This window comes from Acomys minous, assembly GCF_964271855.1.
Source record: "Acomys minous genome assembly, chromosome: 4".
Classification (NCBI taxonomy): Eukaryota; Metazoa; Chordata; class Mammalia; order Rodentia; family Muridae; genus Acomys; species Acomys minous.
Genome location: NC_140486.1, coordinates 75,582,870 through 75,604,010, shown reverse-complemented (window position 1 = coordinate 75,604,010; position 21,141 = coordinate 75,582,870). Strand labels below are relative to the sequence as shown.

Sequence of the window (21,141 nt, the reverse complement as noted above, 5' to 3'; positions counted from 1 at the left end):
GGCTTGGGAAGAAGAAATTAACTAAGCAATGCTATAATTGTAGGTAACAGCTGCACAGCCAATATTTAATCACTATACTGTGAGACGGTCAGTAGGGGAAGGCAGGATTAACATATTGCTTTAAAACATTCCAGTATGTTCTGCATCTGTTTACTGACAATAAAAGACACAGCTGTTCCAAACGATGCACACTAACAGGTGTAACGTGCCAATCTGGCACTTTACGTACAAGTTACCCCTCATTTCCTTTTGGAATACTCTAAAATTATCCTGTAAGCCACAGACACCAGTACCATAAATGGTTTCCATATCAATTTTGATTATTCTAGTCATTAAGTAAAAGATGTTTCTTTCTCCATGAATTCAACAGCGTTTAAAACAAACACTACAGATCCTGAACTAATTATAATTATCCCAGATGTTTTCCATAAAAAAAAATGGTATCTTTAACAAATGTTCTATATCAAATTCACTGTAAAATACATCAAAATTATGAGGTAAGAACTATCTTAACTCCACTATACTTAAGCCAAAAATATGAATAAAGTTTAAGCTTGTAATTTGTTTTGACAGAGTATTTCAGTTACCCCCCAGCCACACATATTTAAATCAAGGGGCCCATGAGGAAAATCAATATTTTAATAATAAATTATCAACAATCACTTGTCTCAAGCACAACTAAATAACTAAATTTTGTGATTATAAATGTTACTTACATAAACACTTTTACATGTAATATATTAAAATCATGTTAAAATGTCCTAAGCAAAACAAAACAAAACAAAACAAAACAAAAACAAACTCCATTCTGCTCTAGTACACAGTAAATATAAATGACTTTTTTATTTATAAATTATAGCAGTGACATTGTAAGTACAAACCAATGTCAAAGAATTCTTTAATCTTAAAGAATTGATGATGAAAAGAAGATGAAATCTTTAATTTGGGTCTTCTATTTAATTTTAAAGTATAAAACCTGGAGAGAAGACGCAGAAATGAATCACAGAAGTCCAAAACGTTCCAAGCGCCTTCTCTTCTTTTCCTACAGTCAAGACATTGGTCATGTTAGTTTTTGAAAAAAGAATGTGACATGACATTTATAAGGTCCATGTTATTATGTTCATGTTGACTCTATATACATGAGCAAAAATTGCAATCTTTTAAATGTTTTACTTATGCAAAATTATACAATGCATTATGATTCCAAGTGTAGCTGATACATAGAATTGGGAGTCAAGACAGGGTTTCTCTGTGTAGCCTTGGCTGGCCCGGACTTGCTTTGTAGACCAGGCTAGTCTCGAACTCACAGTGATCTGCCTGCCCCTGCCCCCCTGAGTGCTGGGATTAAAGGAGGTGTTGCCCCGCTCAGAGAATATTTTTTTTTAAGACAGGATTTCATGTTGCTAAGGCTAGCCTTGAACTTACTGTGTAGCCAAGAATAACCTTGAACTTCTGATCCTCCTATCTCCCCCTTCCTAGTACTGAAATGACAGGCATGAGCCACTCTACTAGGCTGATGTGGTGCTGAAGACTGAACATAGGGCTCATGCTTGCTAGGAAAACACTCTTGTTACCGAGCTACATCCCATCTTAAAATGTAAATAAAATGTAGTGTTGCTACAGCTGTACAGGTTTTTCTAGAAGCCAGTTATGATCAATGCAAACTCTTACTTCTTGTTGTTGTTTGTTCACTTTACATCCTGGTGGTAGCCCCATCCCTCCTCTCCTCCCAGTCCCATCCTCTCTCTGTCTCCCGCATTCCTCAGAAAACAGGAGGTCCCTTTCCCATCCACCCTAGTTCATCAAGTGCTTCAGGACTGAGCATGTCCTCTTCCCCTGTGGCCTGGTGAGGCAGCCCCACCAGGGGGAAGTGATCAAGAAGCTGGCAACAGAGAGACAACCTCTACCCTCATTACTGTAGGACTCACATGAAGTCCGAGCTGCCCATTGGCTACATCTGTATAGGGGGCCTACGTCCAGTCCATGCATGGTCCTTGATTGGCGCTTTGGTCTCAGCAAGCCCCTCTGGGCCCTGGCTAGTTGGTTTTGTTGGTCTTCTTGTGGACTTCCTGTCACCTCCAGGTGCTTTTCTCCTGCCCCCCACTTTTCCACAGTACTCTCTTTGTATCACCCCGTTTTTGGCTGTGAATCTTAGCATCTGTTTTGAAGTGCTGCCGGGTGAAGCTTCTCAGAGGACAACTCTGCTATTATTTTGCTGTTTAAGGTATTTGTCTGGAGGGAAAGTGGGTACTGAGAATTTGAAGGCAGGGACTACTGCATACAAGGCGTGCACACTCTATCACTGAGTTTCACCTCTAGCCCCTGGGGCTTATGTTTTGAAAAGCAATATGAGCATTTTTTTTTTCCTCAGAGACCCACTTTATTCAGTTCTGTACATATGGGGACATTGGCCCAAGCCCAACCCACCTTACATAGGATCACTCTGTGGAGAATAAAGCACCCTATGTACACAGCCAAAAGCCACATTGCCTGTGCCCCTGAAACCTGGCCCAGCCTCCCCAGTCCTTTGCTTTTCTGAGTGCCTAAAGGGTACAGGTGAGGGCCTGCCCAGCATCAGCATAAACAAGGAAATAAATAGGCGTTGCAGGGAGCCATGCTTGGGGCACTACTCCTGCTTCCTTCTTTATAGCTTTGGGAACCAACAGCACAAAGGAAAGCAGTCAAGCCGCAGGGTGGTCCCTTCCAAATGTGTGATCCCAGGACTGCTGCTTGGCAAAGTGGGGCAGGGTAGGTGGTTTACTCTCCCCACCTCAGTCCACTGGGCCCTATACTCACCTACCGTCCATAACATACTTCCCTCTTAACCTCTGTGCTGTCTCGGTTAGGTGGAGGATAAAAGGAATTCACACACCACCACTCCCTGCCTGCATGATGCTAGGTCTAAGGGCCTATTTGTGCTGCTGGGGTCACTGTCCTGCAATGAGCATTTTTTTTTAACATGGAAAAATCAAGAACAATATATTGACTGTTTTGAGGTAGCTTTGTTATGTATCCTAGATGGCCTGGCTTTCACTATGCAAATGGCCTGCCTCCTGCCTTAGCCTTCAAAGATCTGAGCTTAAAGGTGTGTAGTACGAATCTTGGCTTCTGAAAATGATCAACTGTCTGAATGCAATTGATAATGATGCACAACATCACTCATACATAGATTAAATTAAACTAATATTATATAATAACAAAAAATCCTATGATACAAAATTCAGACTTCAAAAAACCCTTGAAATTGACAAATTTAATGACTATAGTTTATATTTATCTAACATACTTTAATTTCGTAATTGTTATACCTGTATATTAGAATGTTTATTAACAAAAATGTTTATGTCCACCCCCTTGGGACTTTCATCCTAAGCTCTGCCTGCCACCCATTTTTCAGGGACTCTTGAGCCACACAACTTGGTACAGCAAAAACTCTACCCCCCTGCTGCCCCTCCTCCTGCCCCTGCCCCTCTCTGCACCTCTCAGCCCCATCTTCCAGACTCTCATCCCAATCTCTGCCTGCCACCTGCTGCCATTTTGAGACTTTGCAGCCAGCAGCTCCATGTAACTGGTTAAGACCTCTTGATACATTCTCTCCATCAGGTTTTGCATCCAGCCCTGCCCACCATGCTCGTAGGACTCACTAATCACCAGCTGGTCCTCTGAGCCAAAAACCATAACAAAAGACACAGGCCACACTCTAACTCCAGAAGCCTAGGTCTCATAAGAAAAACACCCAGACACAAAACAAAACTGAAACCAACTAAGACAGCATGCTATTCCTCCAAACCATGAATCCCATAGTTTGTCTCTAATAATAACAAGATAAAGAATTCAAAATAAAAATTATAAACCAGTTGAATGAGTTCAGAGAATTCAATGAATTCATGAATAAACACTTTAAGAAAGTTAGAGAAGGATAAATTCTTGATTGAACCCCACCTCCCAAAACACCAATGAACACCTCATGAAATATGGAGGACAATCCATGATATGTATATTAAGTGAGTTTTATGTCTACTTGATATAAGCTAGAGTTAACTGAGATTCAGCTTTAAGACGTTTTCTTAATTAGCAATCAATGGGGGAGGGCCCAGTCCATTGTGGATGGTGCCTTTCCTGAGCTGCTGGTCTTGGGTTCTATAAGAAAGCAGGCTGAGTGAGCCATGAGGAGCAATCCCATAAACAGCACCCCTCCATAGCTTCTGCATCAGCTCCTGCCTCCAGGTTCCTGCCTGCTTGAGTTCCTGCCCTCACTGCTTTTGATGACGAATTGTTTATAGAACTGTGAGCAAAATAAACCCTTTCCTCTCCATGTTCTTTTTGGTCATGGTGTTTCATCACAGCAATAGTAACCACAACTAAGACAATACGAAAAAAGACTCAATGAAGAGATAGAAATACTGAAGAAAATATAAATGAAGATGACGAGGAAAAATTCAGTAAGCCTAATAAAGAGTTCAGTTGTAAGGCTCACTAACAGAAAGGATCATATAAAAAACAGTGTAACAGGGCTTGACACCAAGATAAAGGAAGTTAGTCAATTAAAGGATATAATAAAAATTTAAAAACACATAAATAGAATATTAATGATGTTTGGGATAGCAACTGCCCAATCAAAAGACAAAAGTTAGGTAATTGGCTTAGAAAATGAGATTTATTTGTGGACTACAAAACCATACTTCACTTCCAAAGGCAGAAACTACTTTAGAATGAGAGAAAGGAAAAAAGAAGTATTCCAGGAAAATGAGATAAAGAAATAAACACTTTTTGCCTACTCCAGCTGGGGGTAGGCATCCCCAGTTCCAGAGGTGCTCAGCTCTAGCAACCAGACCTCAGATTCCTCCACTTCCCCAATTGCAATGCCTGGATATCGGGGTCACCATCCCAACTTCCAATACACGGTTCTGTGGGTCCCCCTCAGTTACAGTCATAGGGGAGGGGAGGAGGGGGAAAGTGGGAGGGAGGGAGGAATGGGAGAATCCAAGGGATGGGATAACTATTGAGATGTAATATGAATAAATTAATTAAAAAAAATAAAAATTAAAACAAATAGTTTTCTTGATTAAAAAAATAAAAACAAAATAAACAAACACACTGCCTACTGTGAAGATTTCCCTTCACTGGTAGTGTCTTATTTAGGGTTTCTATTGCTATAAAAAATACTACGACCAAAGCTCAAGCTGGGGAGGGAAAGGTTTATTTGGCTTATACTTCCACACTGCTGTTCATCACTGAAGGAAGTCAGGACAGGCAGCATCCTAGAGGCAGGAGCTGATGCAGAGGCCATGGAGGAATGCTGATTACTGGCTTGCTTCTTCATGGCTTGCTCAGCCTACTATTTATAGAACGCAGGACCACCAGCCCAGGGATGGCATCCCCAACAATGGGCTGGGCCCTCCCTCATTGATGACTAATTAATAAAATGCTTTACAGCTGGATCTCATGGAGACATTTTTCTCAATTGAGGCTCGTTCCTCTCTAATGACTCTAGCTTGTGTCAAGTTGACACACAAAACCAGCCAATACATAGTGGATCAATGGAATCGAACTAAAGACCCAGAGATGAATCCACACACATTTGGTCACTTGATTTTTGACAAAGAAGCCAAATCCATTGAATGGACAAACGACAGCATCTTCAACAAATGGTGCTGGTCTAACTGGATGTCTACATGTAGAAAAATGCAAAACCTATTTGTCACCATGCACAAAACTCAAGTCCAAGTGGATTAAAGACCTCAACCTAAAACCAGAGACATTAACCCAGTTAGAGGAAAAAGTGGGGAAGAGTCTGGAACACATAGGCACAGGAGACAACTTCCTGAACAGAACACCAACAGCCCAGGCCTTAACGTCAACAATTAATAAATGGAACCTCATGAGACTGAGAAGCTTCTGTAAGGCAGGTGACACTGTCTAGAGAACAAAGCGACAGCCTACAGACTGGGAAAAGATCTTCACCCTTCATCTGACAAAGGTCTAATATCCAAAATATATAAAGAACTCAAGAAATTAAACACCACCAAACTAAATAACCCAATAGAGAAATGGAGCTCAGAACTAAACAGAGAATTCTCAACAGAGAAATATCAAATGGCAGAGAAACACTTAAAGAAATGCTCGACCTCCTTAGTCATCAGAGAAATGCAAATCAAAACGACATTGAGATTCCATCTTACACCCATCAGAATGGCTAAGATCAATAACTCAACTGATACCACATGCTGGTGTGGATGTGGAGAGAGAGGAACACTCCTTCATTGCTGGTGGGAATGCAAACTAGTACAACCACTTTGGAAATCTATCTGGTGCTTTCTCAGAAAAATGGGAATAGGGCTTCCTCAAGACCCAGCTATTCCACTCCTTGGAATATACCCAGAAGATGAACTACCACACAACAGGGACATATGCTCAACCATGTTCATAGCTGCCTTATTCATAATAGCCAGAACTTGGAAACAACCTACGTGTCCCTCAGTAGAAGAATGGATAAAGAAACTGTGGTACATCTACACTATGGAATACTACTCAGCTATTGAAAACAAGGAATTCCCGAAATTTGTGGACAAATGAATTGAACTAGAAATTATCATGAGCGAGTTCACCCAGAAGCAAAAAGAGTCAAATGGTACATACTCACTTATATCGAGACACTAGTCCAAGGGGTACGTCCCCATGAAAAACTACCTACCAGGAAAGTGGGTCAGAGGGGAGGACATCCTATTGAGACTTTAGGTGTGAGAAGCCTGGGAGAATGAGGAAATAGAAGGATCCAGAGGGTCCTGGAAAACTACAGGCGGGTCTGGCCCCTGGGGTCCTCCTCAAACTATGGCACCAGCCCAGGAAAATATAGGCAGTAAACTTCGAACCCCTACCCAGTCTAGCCGATGGACAGGACATTATCCACTGTTAAGTGGAGAAGGAGATCTGACTTTCACACAAACTCTGGTGCCCCATATTGGACCATGTCCCTTGGATGGGGAGGCCTGGTGGCACTCAGAGGAAGGATAATAGGTCACCAAGAAGAGACTCAATACCCTATGAGCATATACGGGGTGGGGGGGAGGTCCCCCTCAGTCACAGACATAGGGGAAGGGAGTAGGGGGGGAAGCGGGAGGGAGGGATGAATGGGAGGATACAAGGGATGGGCTAACAATTGAGATGTAATATGAATAAATTAATAAAAATTTTTAAAAAAAGAAAAAAAAAAAAACCAGGGTAGTGCCAGAAAGAGCTACAGCTGCCCACTTCTGGGTGGTGTCTACATAAAGTACAAAACCATCATTAAACCAGACCCTACTCTTCTCTTCCTCAGTCAACCAATCCTAGGGAAAAACTCATGAGGCAGCATTGTAAAGGGAGTAGAAACAACAGGCATTTGGGCAACTTCTTCACATAACTTACCTGTATATGCAGGACCTGCCTAGGCCTGATCATATATATTCCACTTCAATTTGATAATGAATTGCTGCTGTGCACTTTATCATTTGATGGGTCTAATAACTTCCAATTTATGGGCAGCTCAGGTTGCATGGTAACTTGGTGGCTATTGTCAAACATTCAGTTTCAACTAAGGCCCAATAGCAGGCAAGCAGATGTATTTCAAAGGGAGAAAAGTTGTTTACAGATGATGGCTGAGCCTTGTCACCTACAGAGGCCTACCAAAGGCTTCGAGGAACATCCCTATCTGCCACTGACACCTCAAGTACCATCGGGTCTGCTGCATCATATGGTCCAAGTAGTAGAGCAGCCTGGAACTACTGCAGAGCCTTCTCCTGTTCTAGGCCCCACACAAAGCTAGCAGCTTTCAAAGTGGCATGGTATATAGGTCAAGTGAAGAATGTGCTGTCACCAGGATCCAAATAGGCACACTAAACTTTGGGCTTCTTTTTGGTGGTGGGAGGGGCCAGGTACAAAAACTTATCCTTCACCTTAGAAGAAATATCTCTGCATGCTATATACCACTGGACTCCTAAAAATTTCCCTGTGGAAGAAGGCCCTTGAATTTAGGTTAGATTTGTTTCCCATCCTCTGTTGTGCATATGTGTTAGAAATGAGTTCAAAGTGGTTGCTACCTCCATCTCACTTGGTCCAATCAGCAGAATTTCATCAATATAGTGAACCAATGTGGCACTTTGTGAAAGAGACAGATGATCAACATCCTTTCTAAGTTATGAAACAGGACTAGAGAGTTAAAATATCCTTGAGGTAAAACTGTAAAGGTGTACTGTTGGCCTTGCCAACTAAAAGCAAATTGTTTCTAGTAGTCCTTATGAACAAGAACCAAGAAAAGGGCATTTGTAGATCAATAATTGTATACCATGTACAAGGAGATGTGTTAGTCTGTCTAAGTAAGGATACCACACCTGGACCAGCAGCTGCAATTGGAATCACCTCCTAATTGAATTTTTGATACTCAATTGTCACTCTTCATGACCTATCTTTCTTCTGCACTATAGCTGGGCATGGTGGCGCACACCTTTAATGCCAGCACTCCAGAAGGCAGAGGCAGGCAGATCTCAGTTAGTTTGAGGCCAGCTTGGACACAAAGTGAGTCCAAGACAGCCAAGGCTACACAGAGAAACCCTGTTTCAAAAAAACAAAAAAAAACAGAAAAGGATTTAAAGGGAGATGTGGTGCGAACCCCTGCCCCTGCCTCTTTCAAGGCCCTGATGGTAGAATTAATTCCCACAGTCCCTCCAGGGATCCGATACTGGGTTTGATTCACTATTTTCCTTGGCAGAGGCAACTCCAAAAGCCTCCATTTAGCCTTCCCAATCATAACAGCCCTCATTTCCATGTCAAGGCACCAATGGGAGAATTCGGTCAACTTCTAAGTATATCTATCCCAATTACACATTCTGGGACTGGGAATATAGGCACAATTTGAGTCCAGAGAATGAATTTGACTTGGGCCCAAACTCTAATAACCCCCTGACCTCCACAAGCCTCTGCTTTTACTGGAGAGCCACAGTGTTTCTTGGGATCTTGTAGAATCAGCATCAATTCGGAACCACCATCCAACATACCCCAGGAACCCCAGTTTCCCCCAGGGTACAGTTACCCTTTTCAAAGGCCAGAGGTCCCTCTAATGAAGGATAGGAGAAATGCTAACAGTAAAATATTAGGCAATTTACCAAGGTCCTTCCTCAGGGGAACATGACCATCACCTCATTCAAGGGATTCTGAGTCTGCAAACTGGCTCACGTCTGAAAATTGATTAACAAGGCAAGATCCTTTTTTGTCATGATCCATGTAGCTTTTCTTTCATTTGTTTGAGAACCTTTCTGCTTATACAGATGAAAGGAAAATTCCGTAGGCCTCTTATCTATTTCATGCCTGGAAACACCACGACTGATTAGCCAGTGCCAAAGGTCCATATGAATCATGGCACCAGGAAATTCACTTTGCCTGTGCTGACCATCACAGTTTGGGCCACTGTGGACATCGCTTTGTCTATGCTGCCCATTACAATAACTATGACCACCTTGCCTTTGGCAATTCAGTGCTGCCACCCAGCCCCAGCAACCTCCGGATCCAATTAAACCCATTACATTTAATCAATCCAGCCAATCAGGCTCATTTCCAAATCTAAAGTCTGGCACAAGAAAAGGGGTGACAGCAAAGCTCTTCACATGTGCTGGTCTCCACTTGCCATATTTCATCTTTTAACATTAGTGAAGGGCATGACTTCTGGGCCTTGCCATTGTGGAGGATCAGGTTCTACAGTGTACCCTCTCTAGCACTGCAATTTCCCTGGACCTTAAAATCCCTTCATCAATAAGCCAGGGGATGTCAGGCATCTCCAGATCCTTTTTAGTAGCCTGCCTTTTGACACTTTCTCCAGCCAACCATTCAAACAAACTTTGACTTTTTTTTTTTAACTGTGTGAACTTCCATATTAAACCTAGAATCTCCACTTAGAGGACCATGTCAATAAACTCAGCCGGATCCAGTTTTATCTTCCTACCACCAGTATCCCACAGCCTTAAATTTCATTCATATGCATATTTTCCAGACTTCGGCCTGAATGAATTACAAACTCAATAATCTCTTTAGCAGTGTAGTGCACCTCCTCACGGACTGCGCCTTCCATCTCCCCTCTCGGAGCCTGCTTTACCTTATGCCATTTGGTTATAGGTCTAGAGGTAATTATTGGTGAGCCCTGAGGGACGTCAGTATTTCTCTGCCTGGCATCTCCTTCAGAGATGGTTTAGCAGACAATGAAGAATTCCTTTCCCCAGCCCAAGGTAAATAAGGCAATATTTCAAGGGCAGTGATCAATAATCAGAGAAAAATATATTAATATGAAGAGCAATTATGAAAGACAATTGAAATTGACATCTGGCCTCCACATACAAGCCACACACATGTATCACACAAACATGAACACAAACTCACATTCATGAACATACAAACATTTGGACACATAAAGACACATTTTATGATATTATGAACCCAATATCAAAAGAACCACAAAGAAATAACAATATTTAATTCTGATATAAAGCTACAACTGTTAGCTTTATTTACCATTGCATGTTTTTCAAAAACATGCTTTCTGTACCCAAAGATTTCCTTTTGGAAAGAAGATGCTAAAACCATAATGATTTTATGTAAATTTAGCTTTTAATGTTTGTCCTAAAGTAACTTATAAATTTAGTTATTTCACACAAATTAACTTAACTGTTTTATAATTTAATATAGTTGTCAATTTTTATAATTACAAAGGTAAATTACTTCATTCATAATTTTCAAATGATAAATTACTGAATTAATAAAATTTGCATTATAAAATTCTATTCAGAATATGTAAAATATAGATTTTAAAGACAGAAAGTTAACCTAATCATAAATCAAGCAAACATAAATTTTATTATATTTAATCTTGCCTACAAAAATCATTTTTATAATTTAAAAAAGTCAGATTTTTCTAATGTAAACTTATCGCTATGAAAGAAACAACTATTCATCAAAGGAGGATAGAAATAGAAAAAAACACAGTAATATTCATTAATAAAAATATCAATTCAAAATTTCATACATTAAATATTATGGCTTACCATATCAGCATTTTCTTTGCCTACAATACAAAAATTCACAAATCTTGAAACAAACAAAACTACCAAAAGCGATAGCTACAAAAATTGGTTAATGTATATACAACATAAAATGATGTAAATTAGTTATCAAAAACATAAACGTACAAAGGAGTAGAAGTATAGTTTGTTATGAAAATATAGTTTTGTTTTGGGCACCTTAAAATAGATTATTGGGCCTGGACTTTCTCAACATTTAGAAACTGGATCACAAATGTGATTCCTAGCTTGTTTAACCATTTCCCCAATTTTATTTGGGTTCCTACAAGGTATTATTCATCCCAAATCAGCCAGAAGAAACTTTAAGAGAATGACTCCTCATTTCCTTTTAAAGGGCCAGGTAGGTTTTTGGTTGCTTTCTTGGGCTATCAAGGGCTATTACTAGTGGGAGTTGGTTACAAGTTATTATTGGTCTTATTTAGAAAGAAAACAAGGTTAGATTCAATGATAGCTCTCTTTCCCCTTATCTTACATTCTTAGATATGGAGATAAGGATTGAAAAGAAAGAAAGAGGGGAAATAGAACAAAAAGTAGATTAGTGAATCTACTCCTCAACTTAAAGTCTCAGTTGTCACTCAGATTATTTTTAATTCACTGGTATAGAATTTTGTATATAGATGCAAAATAAGTTTAATTCTAGATACAATGGTACAGAATTCAAATGTAAGTGTATTCTCCACACATATTATATATAAATATTTCCACTCTAATATGAGGTATTATAACCATATATCTCAATTATAATGTAAGGTTTACTTCTAATACTTTGAAAGTGCTAATGCAAGCTGTTTAGGATAAATAAGTTATACAAGTTAATTGTTAGCTGATTAAATCAGGGTCATGTCAATCATTAGTCTACTTTTATCATAAGAATATACATCTTAGGTGTGGCAGATAGATATGATTCTATAGAAAGATAAGGTAGGATAGTTAGAAAAGGTCTTCAAAAACCTCAGAGACATGCAGAATATGGTATTTAAAATGTTTTTTTGTTATTATTTTGAAGATTCATTGACAATGAGACTGGTGAACTCCTGGCAACACCCAGCCTACCTTAAAGAGGATGATGAGGATCAAAGAACCTCCCTATGAAAATGGCTTCAAATGTCACAAACAAGCCACTGGGCAAAATGTCCTCATTTCTACCACAGACAGAATTCTGCCTAAAGAAGCACAAGCTTGCATGCAGGCAAAGTAAGGGCCAAACTCTCCCAAGACAGGGTAAGCAAGTCCTCAATAGCTCCTGCCTCACAAATATGTCTGTCAGATATATTGGGCCAGAAGGCTGAAGAAGATGCTCCAACATAACAGAGAGTTTTGGGTGATTATTCAGGTGGAAAACTATCTCTGTCATCTTCTCATTTGGAAAGCAACTACCCTGCACTCCCAGCATGCTCAGGTAATCAAGTTTATTCCTTCTCAAGTCTCTGATAGAGTTGAAGGCCAGGTAGCTTAGTTGTACAATGAAGCTTAGTTGTTTAGGGGTTAGGATGTTTTTAGGTCTAGATAGATGTTTCAAGTTGATGATGACAAGAAGTGATGAGATTGATTTACACTCTGAATCTTAGATGCACCAAGATAGGAAAGTTGTTTTCTTCAAGGCTGTCAAATACAAACAGCCAAAACACTAAGAATGTAACATTTATATAATTCCTGATTGTGTCATAGTTCTTCTTGCTATAGGTAGTTTATTGTATATATGTGTAATAATATAAATGTATATGTAAAAATAAAAAATAGATCATTAGGATGGGCAACCAGTGGCAATGGACAGTTGTAGTGTGCAGTCTACCAAAGTTATGAGATACAATGAAGAGGGTCCTAAGAGGCAATTTCATAGGACTATGTCCTATGTCTACATTAAAAAAGAACTGGGAGAACCCAGCACTTGGGAGGCAGAGGCAGGTGGATCACTGTGGGTTCGAGGCCAACCTAGTCTACAAAACAAGTCTAGGACAGGCACACTACACAGAGAAACCTTGTCTCGAAAAACAAAAACAAACAAACAAAAAAAGGGAGAGATCTTATATTTATTACTTAATGGCACACTTAAAATCCCTAGAGCAAAAGGAAGAAATAATGCCCCAAATAAGTAGATAGATGACAAAAAATAATCAAACTCAGGGTTCAAATAAAAAAGAAAGAAAGAAAGAAACAACAATAATAAACAAATGAACAAAATAAAACAAAGAGTTGGTTCTTTGAGAAAATCAATGAGATGGGCAAATCCTTAGCCAAATTAACTATAAGGAAGAAGGAGAAGATCCAAATTAACAAAATTGGAGACAAAAAGGAGACACAACATCAGAGATCCAGGAAATCGAGACAAACACAAGGGTATACTTTAAAAAGATGTACTCTAACATTGGAAAATCTAACAGAAATGGATCCTTTTCCTGATATATACAACTTACCAAAGTTACATCACAGTAAGATAAGCAATCCAAACAGACCTAATCTTAGTGAAATGAAATATTCATTCGTTTCCCAACTAAAAATGCCAGGGCCAGATGGTCTTGGTACACAATTCTACCAAACTTCACAAATCATTCCACAAAACTGAAACAGAAGAAATGAAGCCCAAGTCTTTTTTATGAGGCCATATTTACCTTGATACCTAAACCACATAAGGACCCAAAAGAGAAGGAGTATTACAGACAAGTTTCCCTTATGAATATCAATTTTAAAATTCTCAATAAAATACTCTCAAACTGAATACAAAAACACATCAAAATTAGCATTCACCATGATCGAGTAGGCTTCATCCCAGAGATGCAAGGATGGTTCAACATACATAAATTGGTAAGTGTAATCTACTACATAAACAGACTGAGAGACAAACACTCACAATCATGCATAAAAGCCCTTAGACAAAAGCCAAATACTCTTTATAATAAAAGTCCTTGAGAGACTAGGGATACAAGGACATACCTCAACGTAATACAGATGATTTACAGCAAGCCCACAGCCAACATCAACCTAAATGGAGAGACATTCAAAGCATTTGTACTAAAATCAGAAACAAGACAAAGTTGTATACTCTCCATCTTTATTCAAAATAGTACTTTATTCAAAATGGTACTCGTAAACTCAGCAATATGACAACCGAAGGAGATCAAGGGTGTAGGAAAGAAAGATGTCAAAGTATCTTTATTTGCAGATGATATGATAGTATATATGAATGATATATATTATATAATGTGAAACTTTTCCAGTTGATAAATACTTTCAGCAAAGTAGCTGGATGCAAAATTAATACACAAAAAATCATTAGCCTTCCAATTTACAAATGACAAATGAACAGAGAGAAATCAGGGGAATACCACCTTTCACCATATCATCAAATAGCACAAAATATTTTGGGTTAACTCTGACCAAGCAAGTAGAAGATTTGTATGATAAAAAACTTTGGAATTCTATCTGGTGCCATCTCAAATAACTGGGAATAAGGCTTCCTCAAGACCCAGCTAGTCCACTCCTTGGAATATACCCAGAAGATGCACCAGCACACAAGAACATTTGCTCAACCATGTTCATAGCAGCCTTATTCATAATAGTCAGAACCTGGAAACAGCCTAAATGTCCCCCAGTAGAAGAATAGATAAAGAAACTGTGGTACATTTACACTATGGAATACTACTCAGCTATTAAAAACAAGGAATTTCCAAAATTTATGGACAAATGGATTGAACTAGAAATGATCATAATGAGTGAGTTAACCCAGAAGCAGAAAGAGTAAAATTGTATATACTCACTTATATCTGGACACTAGCCCAAGGGGCATGTCTCATGAAAGTTTTCACTTACCAGGAAAGTGGGTCAGAAGGGAAGACTTTCTTTTGGGATTCTAGGTGAGAGAAGCAAGGGAGAATGGGGAAATAGAAGGATCCAGGGGGTCCTAGAAACCTACAAGGAGAACATTATGATGGGTGGATCTGGGTCCAGGGGCCCAGCTCAAACTATGGCACCAGCCAAGGACAATACATGCAGTAAACTTAAAACCCCTACCCAGATCTAGCCAATGGATAGGACATTCTCCACAGTTGAGTGGAGAGTGGGGACTGACTTTCACACGAACTCTGGTGCCCCATATTTGACCATGTCCCCTAGATAGGGAGCCCTGGCGGCACTCAGAGGAAGGATAACAGGTCACCAAGAAGAGATTCGATACCCTATGAGCATATACAGGGGGAGGAAGTCCCCCTCAGTCACAGTCATAGGGGAGGGGAGTAAAGGGGAAATGGGAGGGAAGGAGGAATGGGAGGATACAAGGGATGGGATAACAATTTAGATGTAATATGAATAAATTAATAAAATATATTTTAAAAAACTTGAAGATACTGAAAGAAAAATTGAAGAAAATACCAACAGATGGAAAATATGTGGATCAGTACGATTACTATAGCAAAAATGGCCATCCCACCAAAAGCAATCTACAGATTCAATGCAATTTCCATCAAAATTCTATTGTCTAAAAGAAACACATCTTAGCTTTGAAGATAGTCAGCACTTTAGTACCAGGAAGCAAATAGGCAGTCCTATCCTATTATCTGACAAAGGATATTTCAAACTAAAACTAATGATGGATAAAGAGGGACATTTGATTCTAATCAAAGAAATAGTCAACCAAGAAGACATTACCATCCTAAACCTTTATGCACCTAACTCTGATGAAGCCAATTTCATAAAAAAGTATACTATGGGATATAAAAACATTAGCATCCCTTTGTTAATAGGAGGTTATTTAATAACCAGCTTCCATAGTAGACACATCATCCACACAAAAAATAAGCAGAGAAATAATGGAGTTGACATCCTAAATCAAAGGGATTTAACAGATATCTATAGAGTATTCTATCCAAACAGTAAAGAAAACACATTCTACTCAGCAGCATACAGCTTTTCTAAAATAGACCACATCCTGGGACACAAAAAATGATTTAAAAAATTGAATTTACTTCTCCTACCCTATCTGACAGCAGTGCAATAAAACTTCAAATTGACAGCAAACAAACCTCTAGTAAATACACTAATAGAGATTAAACAACTCACAGTTGAATGCGTTAAGGAAGAAATCAAGAAAATTCCCTGGAATTAACTTAACACACACACACACACACACACACACACACACACACACACACACACACACCACAAAACAAAATTTTAAAAATCCTCAAATAACCCACAATTTAACCTCTGGAACACACTGGAAGCAGTTTCATGAAGGAAATTTATAGCTCTAACTACTACTTTAAAAAATCAGAAACAGCACAAATAAAATGGCTTAATGATGCAACTAAAAAATTTGGGGAATAAAACAAGAAGAAACCAAATTTGAATCATGTAAAATTCATGATAAGAAATAATAAATGTAGATCTAATATCAATACAATAGAAAGAAAGGAAAAAATCTAATCAAAAAATCTCATAGCTCTCTTCTAGAAAAGATAAAGGTTGCCAGAGCCTTGGTCTCACTAACCAAAAGAAAGAAAGAGAGGACCCAGAGTAAAGGAGTCAGAAATGAACAGGAAACATTTGTACAACCAATGCTAAAGAAACTCAAAATATTACAAGAAAATATTTTAAAAGCCTGTACTCCATTAATCTGGAAAACATAATAGAAATGGATAAATTTCTAGATATAGCCAAACCACCAAAATTAAATCAAGAATCCAGCAACCTAAACAGATCATAAAAAGGAGGAGCTTGAAATAGTAATAAATAGCCTTTCAGAAAACAAAGAGGCCACACCCAGATGGATGTACAGGATGCAGCAGAATTCTATCAGACTTTCAAATAAGACCTACAAGCAATCCTTCTTAAGCTGTTAGAAAAAAAAAGAAAGAAAGAAAAGAAAGAAAGAAGAAAGCAGAAACCAGGTAACAACCAAAAGACAACAACAGAAAGAGAACTATAAGCCAAAATCCCTGATGAACATAAACTCTTAAAAAGCTCAATAAAGCATTGCAAACAGAATACAGACTACATCAAAATAATATATACCATGAACAAGTTGGATTTATTCCTGAAATGCAGGGATAGTTCCACATATGAAAGTCAATAACTGTAATAAATCACATAAATGGAGTTAAAAACAAAAATCACATGATAATCTCAAGAGATTCAGAAAAAAACTTTGACAAAATGCAATGTGCCTTCATGATAAAAGTCCTAGAATGTGGGGCTAGGAGAGGCATACCTCAAAAATAATAAAAGTTATATACAAGAAACCCACAGCCAACATCATCCTAAAAGAAAAAAGTTTGTAGCACTGAAGTGAGGGATGAACTGGAATGCCCACCGTCCCCACGCTTTTTCCTCGTTGTGCTTGAAGCACTAGCTGGAGCAATAAGACAAGAGAGAAATTAAAGAGATACAAACAAAGAAAGAAGTCATCATATTGTTCCTATTTGAAGATAACATGGTACTATACCCTAAAAATGCTGCCAGAAAACATCTAGAAATGATAAACATATTCTGCAATATGGCAGGATACAGAAACAATGTACACAAATCAACAGCCTAACAATAAACGAAATTCAAACATTCAGACCGGGAGATAATGGACATACCTCTATTCACTTTAATTCTATTCACTATAGACTCAAAGAAAAAGAAATATCTAGCAATAAAACCAAGGAAGTGATGGACTTTCAAAGAAAACTATAAACTTCTCAAGAAAGATACAGAAAGACACTAGAAAAGACAGACATTCCATGATCATAGATTGGTAGACTTTGTGAAAATGACTACTTTGCCAAAAGATATTTATATATTCAACACAATCCCAATCACAGAGACAGAAAAATACTTTCATAAAATTCATATGGAACCACAAAAGACCCCCAAATAGCCCAAACAATCCTAAGCAAAAAGAAAAATATTGAAGGAGCCACAATGACAAAAGCAATAGGATCTTGGAACAAAAGCATAGATCAATGGAACAAAACTGAAGAACCAAATATGAGTACATGCAACTTCAACCACTTTATATTTGACAAAGATGTCAAAAGCAGAGTTGGAGAAAAAGAAAAAACATCCTCAACAAATAATGCTGGGAAAATGGGATGGTCACATCCAGAATGAAATTAGACCCATATCTGTCACCTTTCACAAAAACTAACTCCAAATGGACTCAAAGACCAAAGCAGGAAACCTGAAACACTGAAACTGCTAGAAGAAACATAGGGAGTGCCCTACATGATATCGCTGTAGCGAAAAGACTTCCTCAATAGGTCTCATTTGCCCAAGAACTAATGGCAGCAATTGACAAATTGGAGTTTAGAAAACTAAAGAGCTCATGTGCAGCTGAGGAAACAATTCAGTGAGAAGGAAGACCACAGGGTGGGAGAAAATCTATGCCAGCTACACGTCTGACAGAAGATTAATATGCGGATCATAAAAAGAAGTAAAAAAACAAACAAAAAAGCAAAGAATCAAAGAAAAAGATGATCCATTTTAAAAATGAGCCTGGAACTTAGACAGTTCTCAAAGGAAGAAATAAATGGCTAAGCAATATTTCAAAAATGTTCATTGTCTATAGAAATTAGGGAAATGCAAGGCAAAACATTGTTGAGATTTCACATTATATCAACCAGAATGGCAAAGAGCAACAAAATGACTGACAATAAACGCTGTTAGTGAGAGTGCAAACTGGAACAGCCATTACGGAAATCAGTGTGAATTCTCAAAGCTGAAAAAGAATCGATCATATGATTTAGCTATACCACTCCTGCATATGCCCTAAAGACGTGACATCCGACTCGACAGACACTCGCTCTCCCATATTCATTGCTGCTCTGTTCAGAACAGCCAGGAGATAGGAACAACCTAAAAGCCCTTCAACTGAATGGCTAATGAAAATGTGGTATTAAACTATAAAGAAATGAAAATGGATGGAACCAGAAAAGATCATAATGAGTAAGGTAATCAAAACCCAAAAAGCCAAACATCCTAGGTCCAAATCTTCAGATGTGAGTATATATCCTGGAGTAACTGACAAAACCAGTAAAATAAAAGGGGACCATTGCTAGGATAGGAGATTGACGGAGCAATAGAACGGGAAGTAGCAGGGTACAAGTGACCTGATCGGTGAAATGGAAAAAGGGGAGCTCTAATTATGAAGGGTGACGGAGACAAGTATAGAATAAGGGAGGAAGGCAACGTAACAGTAACGATGTCTGAAAAAGCCAGAGCAGATCATATTAGCTCTCCACCTTAAGGAAAGATAACGAACAGAAGCCAAACTTACAGTGCATGTAATTCTGTGTATAAATATACATACACAATTTAAATGGAATTTTGTCATCTTGGCTGGCAATGATCCTATTAAAGACCACCAAAAAAAAAACCTTAACACCGGGCTGGAGAAGCCTTCTTGTTGGCCGGGGTTATCCAAGAGAGTCTTAAAATATTAAAGGCCATTACTATTGCTTGCGAGAGGTGGAAGGTAGTCCCTATTACTGAAGACTCCATGCACTTCAGACCCAGGGCCAGAGGCCCCTGAGCTGGAACTGACCTGAAATCTTCCTCCTGGAGGATAGTTTCCATGGTAACAGACGCCTATGATGCCTGTGAACCAGATAATGACCTGCATGACAAGGACAATGATCACAAGGTGCAAAAGTGGTATGTATACCTCGTGGTAACCACTAATAGCCAATGATGTTTTGAGGATCTCTTGAACAACCCTAGTAAACAGAACTAAAAAGAGGGCTTTTCCAGTTTGGTGTTGAGGCTTTTGTTAGGTAGTCTTTAACTCTTGGAGGGAGCATTGTCAGCCAAGATGAGAAATTTTCATTTAAACCACATATGTATATTTATGCATAGTTATATGCATTATAGTGTTTTAAGGTGGATAACTCTATGATATATTATTGCTTTTTATACATCCTTACTTTTACCTCCCTCCCTTCTTTTTCTCTAATAGGGCTTAAGAATCACTCATCAAAGCCAGGTGTGGTGGCGCACGACTTTAATCCCAGCACTTGGCAGGCAGAGGCAGGTGGATCTCTGTGAGATTGAGGCCAGTCTAGTGTACAAAGTGAGTCCAGGACAGCCAAGGCTACACAGAGAAACCCTGTCTTGGAAAATACAAACGAACGACAACAACAAAAAGAATCACTCATCAACAGGAAAATCATGCCTAGAACTGTAAACTTAGGCAACTACTCAGGACCAGTGAAGTCACGGATCTTGGAGGAGAACCTTTTCCCCCTAATTTGCTGAACTAGAGTAACACCTAACTAATTCTAAATATGTATCTTTCTGTCTAAAGATAAGTGTAGTCGTGATCCCTCATTGAGGAAACGTCTTTGCAACAGAAAAAGAGGGACAGAAAGACAGACTGTAAGTGCCAGAGGACTAGTTTGCTGTCAGACTGTTTCTCCTAGCAATGTCAGAAGCTGCACCCATAAACTCTTGCCAATTTGACTGCCTAAGCATGACAGCAATAGCTATGTCAAAGTGGACAAGGACCTACTTCCTAAATATCTAACCTTATTCCCAGAGATAAGTACAGATGTCATGCCTCATCAAAGAAACTTAATTTTGCAACAGAAAGCACCTCTACAGAAAAGTACAACCAATCAAAATGAAGCGTTGTGGAGTCAAGTCCCAGTGGTTACATCTACAAACATCCCCTGTACCTAAGGCTCAGGCAACAGTGTTGAAGGCAGTTGGAAAGACATTAAGAGCAGGACCAGGGAGCTTGTGTCTCCTAGTACTTTCAGAAGCTATCCCCACACAGTCTCACCCACGTGACTGTCCATGTGTGAGCTGAACATAGACCCCAACAATAGACATGCCAAAGTGGAGAGTGGGGCAGAAGGTCTCGACCTTACACAAGGAACTATAGGCAACTAGAGAATGCTGACAGTGGAAAGAATACTCTTCCTTAGGGCACAGTGTGCATAAATGGGTTACCCTGAAGGCCAGTCCTACAACATCCATACAAGTGACATACAGACATAGCAGGCTGTATTGAGGAATAGATATGTATACAATAAAAATAATGAAAAAGAGGCCATGAATTGGA

General features: G+C 38.9%; 1 protein-coding gene across 2 annotated transcripts in view; it reads right to left on the bottom strand.

Moving 5' to 3' along the window:
- Positions 1-785: 785 nt before the first annotated feature.
- The window catches only part of LOC311595946 (uncharacterized protein), a 37,986-nt gene continuing 17,630 nt past the window's right edge, over positions 786-21,141 (bottom strand). The window contains exons 8-9 of one of the 2 annotated variants that reach the window (XM_084779044.1): positions 11,067-11,086; positions 786-1,042 (exon numbers count right to left, since the gene is read on the bottom strand). In XM_084779044.1, the coding sequence (XP_084635170.1) occupies positions 1,001-1,042; positions 11,067-11,086 (62 nt within the window). In that variant the 3' untranslated portion in view covers positions 786-1,000. Of the gene's footprint in view, positions 1,043-11,066; positions 11,087-14,060; positions 14,082-21,141 lie in introns of those variants that run through there. The other variant, XM_084779045.1, reaches the window with a different exon arrangement.